Below are 17094 nucleotides of genomic sequence, written 5' to 3' on the forward strand. Positions count from 1 at the left end.
GGAGGATCTTCGAAGTATGCAGACGTATGTTTGTACATAGACAAACAAGCACATGATGAAACCCTGTACCGTGCATTCTCCTACACACACACATAAACACACAAAATCTCATATGAAAAAAAAAATCTGAACGATCCATGCACCAGACACTTCAAGGTCACAACGCCTTGACTTCACTGCACAACAAAAAAACTTCACCAAACAACAACCAATAAAAAAAGCAATTAATACGTCATAGTGGTGGGGGGAGGCCGAGAATCAGCTGTAAACAACTACTGCTAAAATACGTGCAGCAGCTAGAAATTTTAATATTCCGGAGTCAACACTACGTGATCATTTAAAGTCAAGAGGTATTGAAAATCGAGCTCCGGCTGTGATTGACTGCATGGAAAGGAAACCAGTTTTCACTAAACAACATGAGGTAGAGTTAGCAGATCACGTAGTAAAATTGGAAAATTTGTTTTATTGAGTTACACCGTGGAAGTTGAGATGAATAGCTTTCGATTTTGCAGAAGGTAGTCACTTGAAACACAAATTCAACACAAACAAGAAACTAGCCGGCAAAGATTAGCTAAGAGGATTTCTGAAAAGAAATCCCCAACTAAGTCTTCTGTACTAAGTCTAGAAGGTACTAGCATAAACCGTATATCATCCTTCAATTCTGAAGCTGTTGGAATTTTTTTAAAAAATCTTGAAGACGTTATGAAAAAGTTTAAATTTAGAGGCGACAGGATCTTTAATGTGCACGAGTGCGGTATAACTACGGTTCAGAAAAAGTCAGAAAAGTTTATGCTAAGAGAGGACAAAAACAAGTGGGTGTTGCCACTTCAGCCGAACGTGGACAGACAATCACCATCTTATGTGCTGTTAGTGCATCTGGATCCTACATCCCTCCATTATCCTAGGAAACGATTATCCCCACAGTTAGAGAGGGATGGTCCAATAGGACTCGTAATTAGTAAATCAAAGTTTAACTGTTTGAAAAGTGCAGTAAAGAATAAATTATTGACTTTTCATTGATATTGTTTTTTAATTATGCTTATGTATCAAGCTATTTCGCAAAAAGTAGAAATAAAGTGAAATAATTATCTGTTTTTAAAAACTGTATCAACTTTGCATCATTTTTGGCATAATTTTTTCTGGTGTTTTAAATTTTTCGAAATAAGTTGTATTTAGAATTGCAATTGGTAATAAAAATGCGTTGAAAAGATAAGTTAGGCATAAAGCACTAAATTTGTTGAGGTTTGGCTAAATTTGAGAAATCGGCAAATGCCAAATTTTCGAAAAACTGTAAAAAAACTAAATTTGTACTAAAGAGCTAAAAATTGGTATATGGGTAAAAAATGAAAAAACAATCATCTTTTCTCTTTACCGATTTTCGAAATTTCGAGCAATAACTGCTTTTCTGAACATTTTTTGGAAAAAATGTCAAATTGGAGAGGGAAGAAAAATCACTTGATCGGTCATATGCATGTCATTTGGCATCATTTTCAAAGCACAACCTACCCACACAGCACTAGATATTCATGGAATATTCCCTGTATATCATAAAACGAACGTATATATTCCAAATATTCATAGAATATTCTTGGAATATATACATGCCTTTAGAATATTCATAGAATATGCTTGAATGAATATGGCAGGATTATTCCCGAAAGAATGTGCATAGAATGTCTATAAATGGATTATTCTCCCTTGAATATTCTAAGAATATTGTCGATCGAATATACCATATGGTATATTCTTAGAATATATCCCCACGGTATATTTTGGAATATTCTATACAATGGAATTTTGAATTATCTTATAATAACGTATCCAAAAATTCAATATTATTAAAAACAAAAATATTTGAAGATCTCAATCGAATGCATAACCTAATGTATATAACCCTGATAGTGTTAACCAGTTTTTGAACTCAACGCAAAGATTCTGGATGAATTGCTCCAACAGCAACTGTTGGAAACGACAAAAAAATTTGAATGGGCCAATAAATGAACCAATTGCATCAATAAATTGGTTAATTCTCATCCTATTTGTCTTTTTGTATTTGAAATTATTTAATTACAAAGCGAAAAATTCTGGAAACAGAGAAATGGGGAACTGAATAATTGGAGTAAACGTTTCTCATTGGTCAATTGAAGTGTAGCGCGCGACAGTCGAATAAGCTCTGTGAAAGCGGCTGTCCCTTAATGCATGGTACATTTGCGTTTGCGTTAAATTCGACATTTGATTCAACATGGCGGTTGACGTGGCAGGTTCGCGTGTTTAATGCATGGTGTGTTGGTGTTATTATCAAAGTATAATTCTGTCACGTTCAGTGAACCATTTATAATTTGGGGTTGTCCAATTTGCAGTACAGCGAATAGTTTGATTTTGGATCTTCAAACAGGAGAGTTGCATCTATTCAGTCTTCAAGAAAAGTAAGTAAAATGCAATAGTATCGATAGTGAAGTCATGGTGATTAACCTACCCTTCCTCATTTTAGGTTCGAGGACAGTTGGTGTGTGGGATTTGTTGGTTTGACTAAGTACATGTTTGAACTAGAGTGATTTCAGTTGTGTATCTTCAATAGAGAAAAGTAAGTGAATGACACATTCTTTTGTATCATTTGTTTTTATAATTTTTATCACTCGTTTTCAAGATAGTATCAATTTGCCAAAAAGGAAACATAGTGGTACCTGGTACAGGCAGGTGCGCCAAGGAACGGAAAACGTAATGATTACTTTTCAACAAGACAATGCAAGTTGCTCTCCAAGTCATAAAATGTTGTAAATGTTCATGAGTAACCTATGCGAAAAATATCTATTTGATTTTTATTCCAGTTTTATTGTGCCACTTTCAAATAGTGATAATGAACGTTAATGTACATTTTGTTCCAGGTATCACTATTGAAACACTGGCTGATGCATTGTTGGACAAATATAAGGAAAACTATTCTGGTGAGCAAAGTTTGAATAACTTTAAGTAAGTGAAATTCATTGAAGAACCCATCATACCACTCATTTTAAATACTTCATTTGTGGGTTAATTTTTCTAAGTGAGAAACCTAACCTAACCTATTTCTTGATGTAATACACTTTTTCTTTTTCAATGAAATGATATATTTATTATTTTTTAATTAGTGCTGATGAATTCACAGAGTTGTTATTTTAGTATATTTTTTAGTATACATTTGTTTGAGAGTAGGAACATCCTAATTTGAATACATTTCTAATATTTGTAATATGACAGTATTCAGGAATATTTTATTCAGTGAATAAATATTTTGAATTAGATTTTTTATTTTCAATATTGGTTGAAACGTCAAATATTTCAGTGTATATTGTTTTTAAAATATATTTGTTTATGAATATTATGTGTTTTATTACTTGTGTGAATCTTGTATCAAAATGCAATATATACATGCCTAATAGCGGTTACTCGTCACATTCTTGAAATATTCCAAATATTCCTAGAATATTCATAAAATATATTTAAAGAATATTCTATGGTGTTTCTCTATTGTATATTCCTACAATAAACTAAGAATATCCTGAATATTTCATGAATATTCCTCGGGTTCTATTCCTGGAATATTCTTAATAGAATATACCTTAGATATTCTAAGAATATTATAAGATATTCCAAGAATATTCCCAAGGAATATTCTTAAAATATATCAAAGGTTCGCCAGGAGCACTTCCAGGGAATATTCTCCAGAAGATATATATATCCATGGCATATTCATAGCATAATACAATATCCTTAAATGTATATTCATGAAATATACCTGGAATATCTATTGCTATGTGGGTAATGGAGATATCAAAAGTTGCTTGAAGAGATGAACAAAAAAAAATCCCATTTGATGCAGACTTTATGTGTGACACTGTATAGCGCTGCTTCTGTGGATTTTTCTTGCTCGCTTATGCAACGAACTTGTAATTTTGTGCTTTCTTCATGTAAGAACTGAGATTGAAGTTTTTCTTTACTGCCAAGAGGAAAGTTTTTGTGAAATTTCTGATGAGTTGTTTCGTAGTGTCGCTTCAAATTACCACTCTCAACAATAGCGACAGTTTTATTGCATATAAGGCACACTGGAACCGCTTGAGGCCTATTAGCCAGCGTAAAACAATATTTTTCAGTCCATTCTGCCAGAAACCTCCTATTTTCACTGTCCACTTCACGCTTTTCAGAATCCATTTTAGCATAGGTACGAAAAAACTATGAAAACACGAAAAATCACAAAACAAATTAATGGTTGCTCCGCAGTTTGCGCTACGACTGACAGTCTGCTTCCTCCGCCCACACGCCCGCAACCCCGATTTTGATACTCGCTCGCACAAAACAGCTTTTGTGCTCGCTCGCGCTTGTTTCAACAAAGCAAAATAGTCACAAGCGCACACAAACACACATGCACATAGGGTAGATAGGAAGCTAATAAAACCATATCAGTTGTAGGTACTTGTAAAACAGGTTGACTAGGCAACTTGAAATAAAATAACTACATACTTAGTTGAATTCTATGTGGCCAAAAAATATTACTTCAATTAATAAAGGTATAGTATACCTCATCTACGTATTAATAATTGTTATACTTGGTATACAGCGTGACTCACGGTCGATGGTAGGTTAGACGTTTCTGGAAAACGCAAAGCATGATTTTTCTGAAAATTTCACCTCTCACATTTTCTTACCTGTTCTATCGATCCAAAATATTTTCAGCATTGAGGCGTTGCCACTTCCATCAAAAAGTCCTAGCAACTTAATTTTTTTAAATGGAACACCCCGTATATTAATACATTTTTGGAATCGCTCTGGTATTGAAATTAAGTACATCAGTACTCTCAATTCATGAAAAGTTGATATTTTGATGATAGTTTGGACAAACTCGAAATATTCAAATAACACCAAGAAATCGACTCCATATCATACAGGGCGTGCTAAAATTACTATTATTTCCATTGTACATGAAAGTAGTCAAAAGTTCATTATTTCAAATGAAACCCCCTGTATATTACTCGGTAAATTGAAAGATGGTGAAAAATGCTTCAAGATGATATATCATGTCCCTATACCTATAGCAGTTCGGTTACTTTTATGAGTAATTTACAAAGAGTTATCGACGGTGTTTCGAATCATCTTCCAAAATGAATGCAAATATGGATTATTCAAATGAAGTTCTTATGAAATTATTTATTATACACATGAACAAAGTGATCAAATCATTGTCAGAACGTGTAAAATATTCAACCAAATGTATCCTGAATTAACACCAATGAACGAGAGGAAGTTTGTAAGTTTACAAAATAATTTCCTTAACTATGGCTCAAAGTTTCCAGGAAACAACTGTACCAAAAATCAGTCATTTCTAGGTAAAAAGTAAGATTTTGTGGGCTAAAACATGTGAAAGTACAGACAATAACAGAATAGGATGATTCAAAATAACAAAATTGTAAACAAAATATCACATTTTCACAATAAATGCTGAAAATGTTGTCCATTACATTCTAAACACTTTAAAATGTTTTTTTGTACGCGACTTGTGGTTGCTTTTTTAATTTCCTGCGGATCCAGATCTTCAATACTCCGCACTATTCGCCGTCGCAATTCTTCTTTGGTAGGCACTGGAGTACTGTATACCCTTTCTTTTAAAGCACCCCATAAAAAAAGTCAAGTGGCGTGAGATCGGGTGATCTCGGTGGCCAATCCCACGGCCCTAAACGCCTAAACCAACGATCGTCGAAGAGTTCGTCAAGTTTCCTGGAAACTTCCTGGGTGGAATGAGCTGGCGCTCCGTCCATTTGAAACCACGAATTCCTATATTCCTCTAAAGGTAAATTTTCAAGAAAATTGGTTACAGTCGTCCTTAATATTTGGAGATATTTCTCTGCATTCAGTGTATCTTCATAAATAAAAAAGCTAATTTTATTGTTCAGAATACAGAAAACATTCAGGTCAAATTTTTCTTGAAAATCCATTTCTTTTGTAACATGAGGATTATGATCAGCCCAAAAATGTTTATTCCTTCTATTGAAAATACCATCCCTCGTAAATTTTGATTCGTCGCTCCAAATTATTTTTGACAAAAATTCCCGATCTTCCTATGTATGAATCAAAAGGGATTCACAAAAATGCATTCTACGTTCGAAGTCTTCTGCTTTTAGAGCTTGAACTTTGGTAAATTCATACGGATGCATTCCGTGATTTTTCAAAATTACTTATACTGAAGCATGTGATACACCTAAATCTTTTTCTGCACTGCGAATGGAAGCTTTTTGATATGTATAAAAATATACCAAAACGTTAACAGTATTGTCCTCACTTGAAGTAACAGGTTTTGGTAATGTTGAAGGCGCTTTTAACATGGAGCCATAGTTAAGGAAATTATTTTGTAATCTTACAAACTTTCTCTCGTTCATTGGTGTTAATTCAGGATACATTTGGTTGAATTTTCTACACGTTCTGGCAATGATTTGATCACACTGTCCGTGTATAATAATTTCATAAGAACTTCGTTTGAATAATCAATATTTGCATTCATAAGCTTGATATTTCCACAGCTACCTAGAAACCAAATTCTTTAAAAATTATTTTTTGTACAACTGATATTGAAAATCTCTTTGATAGAAACACTTCAAGCAGAACACCTTCCAAAAAATCATTTAGAAAAGTTCACACATGCAGTTCGTGCTATTGGTAATATTAAATCCCTGTGAAGTTACTGACGATGACGAAGTAGTATTCAGTCCAACTGTAGAAAGTCCTTCATGACTAACCAATAATCCTCCTTAAAATAACGTGAGTTGGCGTATGTAGTTGTAACATATGCCTTGTAATCCAAAGATCGTGTGTTCAAATCCCATGGACCCTATAATTTTTTTTATTATCAGCAGTAAGGTTATACAAAAAAAATTGTATGATACATTTGTTTAAAGTGATTTTATTTTGCTCGTGAGTTTGCTCCACTTGCTGACGCTCGTTTGGCAATAATCCCCACTCACAAAATGAAATGCCACTTTCAACACTTGTAGGTAAAACGTGAATATCTATATTTTTCTACAAAAACGGCTTTATTCACAAAACTTGACGATTTAGGTATAGGGACATGTATATCATCTTGAAGCATTTTTCACCATCTTTCAATTTATCAAGAAATATACAGGGGGTTTCATTTGAAAAAATGAACTTTCGACTACTTTTATGCACAATGGAAATGATAGTAATTTTAGCACGCCCTGTATGATATGGAGTCGATTTCTTGGTGTTATTTGAATATTTCGAGTTTGTCCAAACTATCATCAAAATATCAACTTTCCATGAATTGAGAGTACTGATGTACTTAATTTCAATACCCGAGCGATTCCAAAAATGTATTAATATACGGGGTGTTCCATTTAAAAAAATTAAGTTGCTAGGACTTTTTGATGGAAGTGGCAACGCCGCAATGCTGAAAATATTTTAGATCGATAGAACAGGTAAGGAAATGTAAGAGGTGGAATTTTCAGCAAAATCATGCTTTGCGTTTTCCAGAAACGTATAACCTACCATCGACCGTGAGTCACGCTGTATATATATACACAGGGTCCTGCAACAGTGGCGCGGTGTTCCATATCTCTTTATAGGAAGCAGATAGGAATCTAATTTTCTATAATATTACCTTATTGCTCGAGCTCGACAAAATAAAAATATTGGCGGTCACACAGGGTGTTCGATTTTTTCTGGGCAGATCCCAACTGTGTCTTTTTAAATGGCAACCTATATTTTTTATCGCTTTTTCGGTTTCTTCATAGAAAATAAAATAAACTTTATGTATATCTGCACTTCGAAAATATTGACGGTTTTCGAAATATCTAGCACGACAGGTTTTTTTTTCCAATATTCGTCACTCAGAATATTTGAAATTATAAAGTGGTGCCAAGTCCAGTTGAAATTTTTTTTTGGTCGAATATTCTACATTGGTAACTCTCTCAAACGATATATCTGAAATCGACCTGTGATATACAGGGTAAGAAAAACCGCTTGCCAAATATTGTAAATGAAAATTTGCAAAATCTTCCTTATATTAAATGGAACACCCTGTATATTATTGATCCATAAGAAGCGCCAACGAAACCTCTACAAATTTCATTAAGTATTCCCTATGGCTAAGTTCAATAGTTTTTCTTAAATGAGCATTTCTTTCGAAAAATGGTCATTTTTTCAAAGCGAAATCCATTTGACGACTGATAAAAATATACGAAAGATATCTTGTTTCAATTTTGTACATTAGAAGGTGTCCAAACAAATATTTTTTAACGAAATAAATGTATGTACCTATCACTTTTTGCTAAATGGAAAATTATTTTTTCATTGGATGCAGAATTTCACTCATAAATCGTGCAATATCAAACCAAACAAGTTAAAAGAAAGAAACATTATAAATAACTATTTTTTTCATGTTATTATATTCATTCAGAGCTTGAGTTCTAGATATTCAAATTTGTCAACTGGCAAATTACAAAACTACAAAAGGGAGAGTTTAATTAAGGTTGATAATGAAACTTTTATAAAATATGTTCAACATGTCTTCCATTTTCTTGAATGCAGAGCTGAAGTCTATGTTTGAAAGACTGTTCTACCCTGCGCAAGACAGCTGGTGTAATGCTGCGAAAAGCATTCGTTATTCTAAGTCGCATATTTTCGGGAGAAGTTGGTGGCTCAACGTAAGCCATATTTTTTATGTATCCCCATAAGAAAAAATCTAGTTTCGTCAAATCTGGTGATCTAGCGGGCCACCGTACAGGCCCATTCCGTCCTATCCATTTATTGGGAAATACTTCATTTAGATGATCTCTCACTTCTGCCGAATAGTGAGCAGGTGCACCATCATGTTGTAACCACATTCTATTGCGGAGGTCAAGAGGAATATCATCTAACAAACCTGGTAAATCATTTCGTAAGAAATTGAGATACATTGCACCATTCATATGTCCCTCAAAAAAGTATGGACCAATTACATATTCTCCAATGATGCCTCCCCAGACATTTATCGACCACCTATGTTGATAATCCACCTGTCTCAATAAGTGAGGATTTTCTGTCGCATAATAATGGTAATTATGTCGATTTACAAATCCATTTTTATGGAATGTCGATTCATCCGACCATAAAATATTATTGAAAAAATATTCGTTTCGACGAATTTTGTTCATGGCCCAATTGCAAAATCTCACTCTTTTCTCGAAATCAGCATACAGTAGTTCTTGATGTAACTAAACGTGGTATGGATGCAAGCGATGTTTCTTCAATACTCTCTCACTTATCTCTCACTTATCTCTCACTTATATCCACTATTTCCCCAATTTGTCGTTGACTCCTACTAGGATCTTCTTCAACAGCAAGAAGAACTTGCAATTCATTATCTTCATTAGTAGCTGGCTTGATGCGCTCATGTTTGGAATAATTAATAGATCCAGTTTCAACGAATCGTCCCAAGACCTTTCGGAAAGATCTTTCATCTGGATGCCTTCTATCTGGATACCGTTGAGAATAAATTCTACTTGCCAATAAACAATTCCTGTCTGATTCACCTAATATGAAAATCATATCAATCAAATCACTTTTTGATAACAACATTCTGATGAAATTATACCGACAGTTCAACTTCACGATTGACTAAAAATTTCGATATTCATTTGCAGCCAAATATTTTGTTCTGTCATTTGCCAGACTACTTGATTTCCAATAAATATTTCATTCGCTGAAAGGTTGTTTTAGACCGAAAGAATATGGCACAAATTCCGAGATTTTTTAAATTATTGTAACTATTCAAGAACGTCCATTTTGTGGTGTAATTCGCAACTTGTTTATCTAGCAACAGGTAATTTTAGGAATGGGCGATATTTTAAGAAAAGAGTATTTTTTCTATATTCTTATCAGTCGTCAAATGGATTTCGCTTTGAAAAAATGACCATTTTTCGAAAGAAATGCTCATTTAAGAAAAACTATTGAACTTAGCCATAGGGAATACTTAATGAAATTTGTAGAGGTTTCGACCTGTATATCACAGGTCGATTTCAGATATATCGTTTGAGAGAGTTACCAATGTAGAATATTCGACCAAAAAAAAATTTCAACTAGACTTGGCACCACTTTATAATTTCAAATATTCTGAGTGACGAATATTGGAAAAAAAACCTGTAATGCTAGATATCTCGAAAACCAGATATCTAGCAGATATACATAAAGTTTATTTTATTTTCTATGAAGAAACCGAAAAAGCGATAAAAAATATAGGTTGCCATTTAAAAAGATACAGTTGGGATCCGCCCAGAAAAAATCGAACACCCTGTGTGACCGCCAATATTTTTATTTTGTCGAGCTCGAGCAATAAGATAATATTATAGAAAATTAGATTCCTATCTGCTTCCTATATAGAGATATGGAACACCGCGCCACTGTTGCAGGACCCTGTATATATATATATATATATATATATATATATATATATATATATATATATATATATATATATATATAATATAGTTATTGAGATTCTTATATAATCAGAAATGATTATTGATTAGTTAGATCCCTAACTACTATTTTATTAAAGGGGTACTGCTGGAAGGTAGGGGGCACTATATCGTTTACTTGAACTATACATTCAACAACAAATGTAACTAATTCATAATAATACATTAAAAAAATAATTTGTAATAATTTCAGACCATTGATTTTTTTATTGTCACTTAGGTTGAATATCGAGGTCATATTATGAGGTCATTGCTTGTTTTATCATCGTTTCATTGTGATTATGGATTTCAGCAGTAACAGTAACCATAAATAATAATAAAGTTTGAATACAAATCATATACTATAATAACATTTCACAATGTATTCAAGAAGTTCTCATTAAACTTGTAAAATATATGATGGAATTGGCCGATACTTGACGAAAATCCATAACTAACATATTCAAAAAACACTTTATTGTGAGATTTTTCACTAATCAGTTTTACAAAAACGCAACACTGATGAGACTTATGGCGGTTTGAAACAGCCCTGTACAGTATTAGATTATGAATGTCTTGAGTGTGGGCTCTAGATTTCAATTAGATGCCTTGCAGTGAAAGACAGAGAACGAATATTGTTTATTTATTCATCTATACGGGTAATCCCAATGGGGCCCGGGGGTTGGGCTACCCATCAGGCGCGTCCCCAGGTGACGGATAGGGAAACGGGGGCCCTGTCCGGGAAGCCAATGTGTCCTTACGGACGGGGTCACTGGACTCCTGGTCAGTGGCAGAAATAAGTAGCGTGAGGGGAACTAAAACTCCCCAAAAGCCTTTTAGAAACATGCCACCGTGGACCTACACAAGCTGAGGTGTAAGGAATCGTGCCGACAGCTGAATGGCCGCATGGTGATATGCAGTTACGAACGATCCCATTGGGAAACTGGACGAAACTTCATTGCAATCAGCCTACCTCTGATAATGCGGGGCTCTGCAGAGGTGACCGATTCTTCTCTTGCTACTCGTGGGAACACACACGTATGAAACAAACACAACAAAAACCAATACCGAGGCTGGACAGAAGTGCTCACCTCAATCTCTGGCGGTAGCTGGGAATGAACAGAAATGTCCACCCCAATCCACCGCTCGAAATGAGGCTGGACTTAGCACATCACCTCGTGATGTAATACAAAGGCCAAGGCGTAAGCGCATTTGCGGTGCCGATGCCAAAAGGAGAAACAGAACGCAAGAGGCAGGAGTGGCATTAACTATAAGTGCATCCTCCTCCTCCCCCACTCCACCTCCAACAGCCAGGGGAACTTCCCTCCGCCTTGAATAAAAACAAAGAACCGGCTACCCCTGCAGGAAAGCGCTCTCCCTTGAGCACCTCCACGGAGGGAACCCCAAGAAGGTTGAAGAAGCCGCACAACGACAGTTATGTCGCTGCAGCTCCCAAAACCTTCGTGGAGGCCGCCGTGAGACACCTCAAGGTTGCCATCATACATGAGACTAACCCGCACGGTAAGGTAAACACATTTTGTTTTCACATGTATCATTTTATAATTGATATTTCAATTTTGTAAGTATTCATCTGTTTGACAGCGCAGCGTACGTGAATGTTTAGTTCACTCTCCAAGAGATAATAAAATGTTTTGTTTTGTATGCTGGCTTTTTGATAGTGCGCATTGTTTATTATGAAAATATTTCTTTTATTTCAGTTTTGTGATATTATTTATTCTCTTAAAGGGAAATACAGTATAATTTCAAATACCTGGCCTTTTTACCGAATCTTTGCGCCTAGTTATGGTGTGCCCCTCCCGCCCTTAAGTTTTAGAGTCGCCACTGGTTTTGAGTTGTGATTTTTTTGCCTACCCAAGTCTACTGGAGCATTATTTTTCTTTTGTTAAACAGATGTAACTAACTGAGTTATATAGTGATTTCAAAGATAAACAAAATAACAATTCAATTCTGAATTATAAAACCAGAAGCTAGGTACTTAATTTTTGTAAATGACTGCGCTTTTTTGAAAGTAAATATCAAGTTGGATTTGCTTACAAATAGTCTAACCAACCTGCTGGTTTATCACTGAGGATAAAATATTCAATTCAGTATATACAGTGTGTGAAAGCCAAATGGAATAAATTCATTATTTCGGTTACTGTACATATTTGAAAAAAATCTGGAAATACGTCAAATGAAAATTATAATTTAACATTACTTAACATTCTTCAACATAAAAATGCCACCCCTACCTTCAACCCCCGTTGAATAACAGGTACAACACCCAATTTTTTGAATGGGAAGTATAGATTTGTGATATATCGTTTGAAAGTTCTCTCCATTCTCTATTCAAAATGTTATCGCTTTCAAGTTCATTGCAAGAATTAAGATGAAATAAATTGAAATCATGTGGTAGGTCTAAAGTGAGTGGATCTATTCGACCCTTCACCGCAACCCACAAGGGTTTATTGTGGCTCACACCTATTCACACTCGGACAAATAAACCCAGCTTCTTAACGAAGCCGATTAGTTTGTATGGTGAGTGGTCTTTCAGGTCAGATGGTGAGAGTACGGATCTGCCAAACTCAAAGAACCTGATTCCGTCCCCAGCGGGGCAGGCACAAGTAAGTATATGCTCTGCTGTTTCATCATTTTCCAGACAGAGGCGACACACACTATCTACCAACAGTCCAAGTCTCTGCATATGATGATTCAAATGACAGTGACCTGTAAGAAGACCTGTTAGAAATCGTAATTCATCCCTACTGTAGTCCAACAACTGTTTGGAATCAAGCTTCAAAAGGTGAATAAACGCTTTGGAGTGAGCCAATCCTGGAAGATTCTGCCCGAAGTCCATAAATCTTTTTGCCATCCAGGTGTTCAGTGTTTGTTTGGCAAAGCCCAAAGCAATGCCAATGACAGGTTCTGGTACAATGAAGCCGATTGCAGCACCCTCCTTTGCAAGAGAGTCAGCAGCTTCATTGCCTTCCAGGCCAGTATGGCCAGGAATCCAGACCAGAGACAATCCGTTAAGTCTTCCTATCGAGGAGAGTCGTTTTTGGCAGTTTGCTACCACTTTAGACGTTGCTCGGTAGGAGCCAAGAGCTTCCAACGCCGCTTGACTGTCAGAGAATATTTTATTGACTTGTGAGTGAGGTTGGATTTACCCAATATCTCCGCATACAATTCAATAGCGTAAATTTCCGCTTGAAATACAGTTGCATAAGTTCCTATGCAGGTAGATAACTCTGTCCAGGGTCTGCGACTGAAAGCACCTGCACCAGAACCGGAAGGTGTTTTTGATCCATCTGTAAACCAACAGTCTGTTGCACTCTGCATTGAATTATTTTTGTGCAATTGTCAATGTGCACAAGTCTGTATGCAGTCCATCTAGCCTCTCTTTCCAGAAGAATGTGGATAGGAGGTAGATCTAGAAGGATCTCCATTGCTGCTGACGGTGTGGTACTGTTGGCACCACTGATAACCAGAGAAGCCTGTCTCTGTAAGCCAGAGAGCTTCGCTTGGGCCGTTTTCTGTAGAGCCTTCGGCCATCAAGCAATTGCACCATAAGTGATCATTGGTCTGACAATCATCACATAAATCCAATGGATTTGTTTGAGACCTAAACCCCAAGTTTTACCACAAATCCTTCGACATGTCCATAGAGACAGTCTGTCTTTGTGTAAAACTTTTTCCAAGTCAGCGTTCTAGGTGAGTCTTTTATCAAGGACAATGCCAAGATATTTCACCTCCGTTCCAAATGGAATGACCACACCATTGAGGGAAAGTGACATTAGATCGTCCAATTTTCTTCTCTTGGTGAAGAGGATTAACACGGTTTTGCTGGGGTTGACAGGCATCTGCTCCCTCAGGCACCAACTGTAAACAACGTCCATCGTGTTTTGGAGGATATTACAAGCTACCCTTCCCGACGGGGGTCTTGCCAAGATGACAAGGTCATCTGCATAAGCTTGCAGATCAACTTTTCTTCTGTTGAGGGCATCAAGCAGACTATCCACCAGTACCCCACCTTGAGGCAGCCCCTGGTGACCCTGAACCTGATAGTCACGCCTTGAAGAGTCGTAGTTGTTACTACGAAATTCGATAAAATACACTCAAAAACTAAAATGTAATGCAAAACGTAATGAAATGTAGAATACTATGTATGTTAACGAAGTTAACGTCTTGGCAATATCCTAATCTCAAATAAAACTGTCTTTCAACGTTATTAAACATATCAGGCATGACCGACCGAATCACAAGCGTTATTCGTTCTTTTAAGTCATTCAAATCTGATGGTGTAGTTTTGCATCCCCATAAAAAGAAATCTATTGTATAAAGATCAGGTGATCGCGCTGGCCATTCAATGGATCCTCGCCTCCCTATCCACCGATTGGGAAATGTTGTATCGAGGTATTGCCGGACATTAACTTGGTCGTATTCACTGGAACTTGAGGGTTTGCTGGATCAGGATATAGTGCCATTCAAGTTGCCCTCAATGAAAAAGGGATCCATGATATGGTTTTCTACAATCCCTACCCTAACATCAACCTTTTGAAGGTATTTCGTATGTTCTTCTCGCATCCAGTGAGGATTCTCCAGTAGCGGCAATTTTGCCGATTAGCATGACCGTTTTAATAGACAAAGTACACTCATCAGAAAACATAACTTCTTCTAATTGGATGATATTGTTATCCAAAATCGTCTTCCATGAGCTCCTGAGTAGGTATCATTTTATAGGAATGCATTTTATTTTCTTTTAATATGTTTACCATCGATGTAGGTATGGCTCACATTGAATGTAGTGAATGCCTGTCTACTCGATGTATATGGGTTTTCCTCAAAATCAAGCATCACATCTAATATGAGTTCATGACTCATTGCATTGGCAGCTGCTTTTTTATCTATCCCACATGACCAAGATCGCGAAACTGCTTCTCTATTTTGCTTATTGTTCCTCAAGATATTGGCGGTAAATTAGGAAATTTCACATGAAATAGGCTCTTCCTGTTGTGTTCGGGTTTTATCCGTAACCAATAATTTGTGAAACTGTTATTTATCCATTTCCGTTAATCTAACCATTTGTAAGACTTCAAGTTATCAAACTTTAAACTTGAATTAAAATACTGACAACTGATGTTGTAACATACAAAACAAGTTGACAAGGCGTTTTAAACTAACGTTGCCACGGAAATTATTTGCAGTTTTTTAAAAGATACCGTCTAAAAAGAACATTGCTATGGTTTTTGCTTACTTTCAACATGAAATAAGTTTTGAGAATATTGCAATAAGTTTTGAGTGTATTTTATCGAATTTAGGTAACCACATGATTTTAATTTATTTTATCTTAATTGTTGCAATAAACTTGAAAACAATAACATTTTTGAAGAGAGTATGGAGGAACCTTTCAAACGATATATATCAAACCTATACTTCCCATTTCAAAAATTGGATGTTGAAGGTAGTGGTAGAATTTTTCCGTTGAAGTATGTCAAATTATAATTTAAACTTGACGTGTTTCGGAAATTTGTTAAAATATATACCGTAACCGAAATAATGAATTTATTCCATTTGGCTTTTACATTGAAATTATCATTGAAATTTTTGATAACAGTTTTTCTTTTATTATTAAACACGGATGTGGGTAGTATCATATCCAGAGAATACATAATTGAAGAAATACCTAATGGTGTGTTATAATATCAGGAAATTTTATGTAGATCCATGGTTTTTGTCGAATACAATCATTCTAAGGCATTAGGTACCTTTGTCTAGTTGACGAAAACATTTTTTACAAGGTGCTTGAGCCACCAATATCACCAATACATCAATATCCTCTGTTACAACTACATCTTGGAAGTTACTACTAGAAGTGATTGTACAAATTAATGACCCACATCGATTTCTGTTTGACTACAGTCAAAATACAGTTCAGTTCCATCATTACTATGTTCATCAAAAACAACTTCAACGTTGATGATACCATAGTTAGGTATCACTTGAATATATACAATAATGTTTTCAATAATTATACAAAGATTTTTTAAGAAAAAAAACACGCAACACTAAATTTTTCACATAAATATTACACATTGTTTAACCAATTAATAATTCTATTCCCGCCTCAAAAGGTTTGTGGTTGAAAAAATGAAAAATTTGTCAAACTCGGAGCTGTTTCTGAGGACTTTCGAGGAAAACACTGTTGATTTGATATGAGAGTACCTACATGAAGAATATAGATAGGTACACAAAGAAAACTAAAATTAGAATTCATTGAGAATTCCCACTTTAATTGTTCGTAACAAATCAACTGCGGGTTCTACAACACGGTTGTAGATACACTTTCTGTAAAAAATAGAATACGTTTTTTTTTGTTTAGAATTCACACATGAAGGCATTTGGCACTATTCTGACCTGATAATCTTCCACATCATTTGTCACTTCGTTGTCACTACCGGAATATGAAGGCCTTGACAAGGACGACTGCGTCATTCCAACCGATTAGCCGTATTGTATTTTTTCACATTGCTACGCATTCCGAATTCCGCATCGAAGTCAACACTTCGAACTTTCGTGGCGCACTGGATTTGTTGATTTCCCCCTTCTCCAGCTA

The 17094-nt window shown here is 35.5% G+C and overlaps 1 protein-coding gene and 1 long non-coding RNA gene across 3 annotated transcripts in view; one reads left to right on the forward strand and one right to left on the reverse strand.

Annotated features, from left to right (window-relative positions):
- The window catches only part of LOC111514833 (peptidoglycan-recognition protein LE), a 142451-nt gene extending 125357 nt beyond the window's left edge, over window positions 1-17094 (reverse strand). The window contains exon 1 of one of the 2 annotated variants that reach the window (XM_074186694.1): window positions 16896-17094. In XM_074186694.1, the coding sequence (XP_074042795.1) occupies window positions 16896-16973 (78 nt within the window). In that variant the 5' untranslated portion in view covers window positions 16974-17094. The remainder of the gene's footprint in view (window positions 1-16895) is intronic. The other variant, XM_074186693.1, reaches the window with a different exon arrangement.
- Window positions 1509-3416, forward strand: LOC141487568 (uncharacterized). Its single transcript, XR_012468447.1, has 3 exons — window positions 1509-2426; window positions 2492-2584; window positions 2886-3416. It is a non-coding gene; the product is annotated as an uncharacterized lncRNA (long non-coding RNA).

The sequence above is a fragment of the Leptinotarsa decemlineata genome, unplaced genomic scaffold, assembly GCF_025532065.1.
Source record: "Leptinotarsa decemlineata unplaced genomic scaffold, Ldec_3_MD MMD2_P_RNA_scaffold_4, whole genome shotgun sequence".
NCBI lineage: Eukaryota > Metazoa > Arthropoda > Insecta > Coleoptera > Chrysomelidae > Leptinotarsa > Leptinotarsa decemlineata.